The sequence below is a fragment of the Eptesicus fuscus genome, chromosome 8 (assembly GCF_027574615.1).
Source record: "Eptesicus fuscus isolate TK198812 chromosome 8, DD_ASM_mEF_20220401, whole genome shotgun sequence".
NCBI classification, from domain to species: Eukaryota; Metazoa; Chordata; class Mammalia; order Chiroptera; family Vespertilionidae; genus Eptesicus; species Eptesicus fuscus.
In genome coordinates this window covers 31741948-31747476 of record NC_072480.1, presented here as the reverse complement: position 1 = coordinate 31747476, position 5529 = coordinate 31741948, and the positions used below count along the sequence as shown (strand labels likewise).

At 33.6% G+C, this 5529-nt stretch overlaps 1 protein-coding gene across 1 annotated transcript; it reads right to left on the bottom strand.

The window, feature by feature from the left end:
* Nucleotides 1-297: 297 nt before the first annotated feature.
* On the bottom strand, nt 298-744 carry LOC103289627 (60S ribosomal protein L32-like). The gene has a single exon (XM_054720227.1). The coding sequence runs from the start codon at nt 706-708 to the stop codon at nt 301-303; it is 408 nt and encodes a 135-aa protein (XP_054576202.1). The 5' UTR covers nt 709-744; the 3' UTR covers nt 298-300.
* Between the last annotated feature and the right edge of the window lie 4785 nt (nt 745-5529).

Below are 5529 nucleotides of genomic sequence, written 5' to 3'. Positions count from 1 at the left end.
TCAGCATATCTTTCTTAATGAAATGACCAAGACTTAGAAACTGGCTCTTCTCTGAGAACACTGCTACCTTCTCTTGCTACAAGTCATATGCTGGGTGTGGATGGATTCAGTTGGAAGGCAAGACCTCAGAGCCTGTGTTCTCTTATCTGCATCCCCGGGCAATTTCTCGCTTTGTTTTAGCTTTTTGAAATAAATAGACACATATGTATATACATAAGGACCTACATGCATATATATTCTCATTTTTTTGGCAGAATTTTGTGATTTTATTAACACAAATACAATGTGTACACAATCTGACTATTCACTTTCTTCGCTGCGCAGCCTGGCATTGGGATTGGTGACTCTGATGGCCAGCTGGGCTGCTCTTTCCACAGTGGCTTTTTGGTTCTTTGGGGAGACGCTGTGAGCAGTCTCAGCACAGTGAGATTTATTGCACATCAGCAGCACTTCAAGCTCCGTGACGTTATGGACCAGAAACTTCCGAAAGCCACTGGGCAGCATGTGCTTTGTTTTCCTGTTGCTCCCATAACCAATGTTGGGCATCAAGATCTGGCCCTTGAATCTTCTACGCACCCTACTGTCAATGCCTCTGGGTTTCCGCCAGTTCCGCTTAATTTTGACATATTGGTCTGACTGGTGCCGGATGAACTTCTTGGTCGTCTTTTTGACAATCTTGGGTTTCACGAGGGGTCTGAGGGCAGCCATGGTGCCGAGTAGGAGATGGCTGCCACCTCCGTAGGCAGCGCCATGCATATATATTCTACGTTATATATATGGAAGAAGAAGAGCCATGCATATATATTCTACTTTGGGGCTTCTGCCATCTGCCTATACCATTGTCTGTGTATCATTTCCTCTTGTCATATGAATGTTTCTATGCTATTACTTACATGTGTTCAAAACTTTTACATATCACAGTGAACTAAATTATCTTCAAATATAGTCATACATACACTAGTATCATACTCATTCTTTCTTCTACTCGTAGCGAGATGTAGCTCCATTTAAGGAAAGCTAATACCTACAACTTTTCTGGATCTCTCCTATTCATCTGACTCAGGAATCTTGCTTGACATTCAAAGCAACTTAAGGTGTTGCCTCCCCTGTGAATCTAATTCTTACTAAACCAGGCTTAAGTTGCTGTGGTTTTTACTGTTTTACTTCTTTGCATTCTCAACTCTCTGTGGGCTATCCTCTATTATAATATTTATCACTCTACATTGTAATATTGTGTTTTTCCTAGAATCTTTAATACACCTTGAACTACTTAAGGACAGAAATGAGTCTTATTCAACTATTTTTCCTCATATGAAGGAAAGAATCTATTCAGTAAATTCTTGTAGAATGTTAGAGAAAAATAAGCAAATGGATGTTCCAAATGATAAATTACTCTACTTTTCTTTTTTGTTGGTAAACTGATAATATTTAAACTCTCCATGGTAAAATGTGGCAAGTAGAATAGGTACATTTAAAAATACATTGAAATTATTTGCTTATCTTAATAAGAACTTCCCATTTGCAACACAAAGTATAAGAACTTACAAAACCTAATAATAACTCTAAAATTTAAACCACTTAGTCAGACCATTTCATCTATACAGAAAGATCTCTAATAGGTCCATTGACTGAAATTTTGGGGGGAAGTCATGGAATTATCTATAACATGATCCTCAAAATCAAATATCCTAAAAATACCTAGTCTCCCTTATAAGCAAATGATAAAGCAACAAATAATGAATAAAAATTGTATTTATCAACTAATATTGGAGTTAGCCTTAATTGCCTAAACTTTCAATTTCTCCACTGCAAAGAGGAGCATATCGTTTCTTGTCACTAATTTTTCACATGCATAATGAAGTTAACTTCCATCTAAATAAAATCTCCCCTATGGTTTTAAAGGTTTAAAATATACACACATTTGAGTTATAAAGAAGGATAAATAAGTGAATAAGAAAAAAATCCTTGTAAATGTATACAGCTGCTATATTATCAACTTGATAATGTATGTGAGGGGGATGACTAGCTGTTAGTTTTCATTAAAAAATTCAATTATAAAACAATATAGTTTTTGGAATGTCATCAGTTATTATCTGTCAGTAAATTATTTTATAGGGCACCATAAAAGGCTACCTCGCAGGAAGCAATTGCACAATTTAAAGATTTAAATTAAGTATAAATTATAAAAGGACATTGATTATAAGTGACAAAACATATTAACAAAATACTAGTTAGAAAGACATAAAATGCACTGTGCTTGGAAGATACGGCAGACATTCTGTATCAGCATTGGTTTTTTTTCAAATAGTGGGAAGAAGCATCTCTTTTGCCATTGCAGAGCTGGGGATACAGCGGTTTGCGTAAAAAGAGGGTGAGGATAGTTTATCAGCACATGTAAAAAAATAAAATTGCAGGACGGACAATGTAACAGCTGAGATCCAAAAACATCTCAGTTTAGGACCTTAATTAACTGACATTTTTTTTCTCATTTTTGACTATTCAGCTTCTCTTTGCTGGTTGTGATTCTCTCAAACCGTCTTTCACCACTTGAGTATAAGCATATGATAGCACAGCTCAATCGTATTACACTGTCAGCTTCTCCCCCCAAAGGTACTGGATTCTTACTTTCCTTTCTGATTCAAAATTCATAAATATTGGCTCAGCTTACAAACAATGGTCTCTCTCCTGGGTGGAAAGAAGGATTCTGTAGGATTCTGATATAACTTGAAAAAATGTTTAGCCACCATCAACTCATGTGAAGAGAAGCAGCACTTGCTTTTATGTGAACAGGGAGACCATATAATTAGCAATCAACCCATTCATTCAATCACTTCTCCAGTTTCCTCATATATGACATCAGTGCAATAAAATGTAACATCACCAGGGCTAGTGCCACAATAGAAGGGAAATGCTTATCAGAATGCCTGTGAAATAATTAGAAATCAAAATACAAATACCGACATTGCTATCATTAACATGGTATCAAGGAAAGGCAGAGGGAAAGCAACAAAGTTGAGAAGAGGATTCATACAAGTGATGATACTTGAATTGTCTTTTAAAGGGCAGGAGGGAATAGCAGCAGTGAAAACCTAAACCTTGATTTACATTAGAAGCAGCATCATATTGTAGAACAGAACTCTTTTATGCTCTATGAATCTTAGTTTCCTTACCAATAATGTGGATAAGAGCTGCCTTAATGGGTTTTTGAGAATCTAAAACACCAAAAATACCAGATGAAAAGTACCGAAGAGAACATTAGAAAATTGTATGTGGTTTAAGAAGTACATATTTTTAGTAAGGGTTTATTCCATGTATAAAATGAAAAAAGAAAAAGAAATAAGTTGCTCATTATGTCTAAATGCCCCAGTTCTTGCAATACTTAAAGGAGATAGTGCTTGTGAAAGATCTCCATCAAATACAAAGTATGATAAATAATAGGTATAAATGTTTATGCAAACTTGGTTGTGATGTCAATCAATTTTTGCAAGCTTTTCTCTTTTCTATGTATATTTTAATATTTATCTTTCAATAAATGCTTCATATATTTGTATGGCAAAGGCAGACCTGGCTACTTTTTATGAGATTTTGAAACATTTTTCTTTCTGTGATAGAATTAATATTTACCCACAGGACCAAATTAATCATGCATTACTGCTGACTTTGAAAACAAAAAAGTTAGAGCCTGTTTCAAAATGAATCGACTCAATTCTCTTCAGAAACTGCAAGATTTTCCAAATTAACCATTCTGTTTCATAAGACATGTCTGTTAAAATATTAATGTTGAATTTCTAAGTTCTTTCATGTTGACAAATAGCAAAACAATTGCATTTCACCTAGGAAGTTCCGTTAATTAAACACCAAATGATCCATTTTATGCTTCTATGATATTTTATAGGCATAAAATGTGAAAAACATTTTATGGCAAATATTGGAGGTTACATATTAGAAAAAAGTTAAAACTTTTTATTCTACTTTAGAAAAGTAGGTGTGTATTAGTAGCTTCTGAACTAATAGTTTAACCAATCATTTCCATTTAACAATGAGTCATAGAGGAACATAACATACTGACTGATATATAAGCATATTTATAAAAAGGTAATATAAGAATCCCCACAAAAGCATTATTTGCAATCTTTATGGCTTATTGGAACTATCAGAAAAACAGACAGCTGTGGATATTTTTCTAACATCAGATTTACTATGTATAAAATATGAGATCCTAGCAAGTAACTTCCTCTCTCTATGCCTCAAAAAAGATATTATTGTACTAGACAATAATTAAGATTTCTTCTTGCTCTAAAATATACACATTTATTAAACATACAATATTTAGTTTTTTGTTATATTGGAACACTAGTAATATCCTCATTATTATGATTCAAAAAACTATCCTTATATTTTCCCTCTAATATAAATGGAATTATAAAATAATAAAAAGATCTGTTTTTGTTCTTGTTCATCAGTTTATGTCGTTCATTATATTTCACAAATGAGTGAGATCACGTGATATTTATCTTTCTCTGGCTGGCTTATTTCGCTTAGCATAATGCTCTCCAGTTAAAACAGATCCAGAGACAGAGCAGCATGGATCAGAACAGACCATCAAACCTCAGAGGGAAGGTAGGGGAGGGAGGGGGTGAGGGCAAGAGATCAACCAAAGGACTTGTGTGCATGCATATAAGCCTAACCAATGGACACAGACACCAGGGTGGTGAGGGCATGAGTCGGGGGGGTGGGGGCAATGGGGGGAAAAGGACACATATGTAATACGTTAATCAATAAAGAAAAAAATAAATTAAAAACATAAAAATAAAATAATCAAAAGAGACAATATTTTACATACCTCTGAATGAAAAGCAAACAAAAATTAACAAAAACATCTATTTTTTAAAATATATGATGAAATAATGAATATATTACCAAATCTGGAATAATATATCTACAAAATCTAAAGATAAACTTATTGGAGTTTTTCAATTTTTATTAATTTCCTTTCAGTAGTGTAAACTAAATAACATGACTATACATTTGTATTCAACTGTACTTGATGGTAACATGTGAGCATAAAGTAAATTTTCATTGTTTTTATCCATTAATGAGGTGAATAGCAAAAGTATACCAATGTCTCATTAGGATAAGAGATACCTATCTTACCATGCAGCAGAATAAAGACTTTTAATTTGTTGAGACAAACTCTTCTAAGTGAGTCCAATATTTATCAGTATATAGAAGAGGAGTTTTTCCATTTCGATATTTCACTACAGGCTCAAAGCTACGGAAAGGTGGAATAACTATGACAAGTTCTAAAGAATAATGCTAGACATAGCTTGGTAGGAAATTACTTTCAAATGCATTTGTATTAACACTATTTGACATTGATGAAGGATCGGAAAGTTTGTTCTCTGAGTTTCCACCCGATATAGTTGAAAATAATAAGTAAAATAAAAATGAGTTATAAAATGAAGGCAGAAACTAATAAATGAGTGGTAGAATACAGCAAGGGTTGTATCTGCCTATTTTTTTTTTAAA

Coding starts and splice junctions, on each gene's coding strand:
- LOC103289627 (XM_054720227.1), bottom strand. CDS start 708: ATGGCTGCCCTCAGACCCCTCGTGAAACCCAAGATTGTCAAAAAGACG.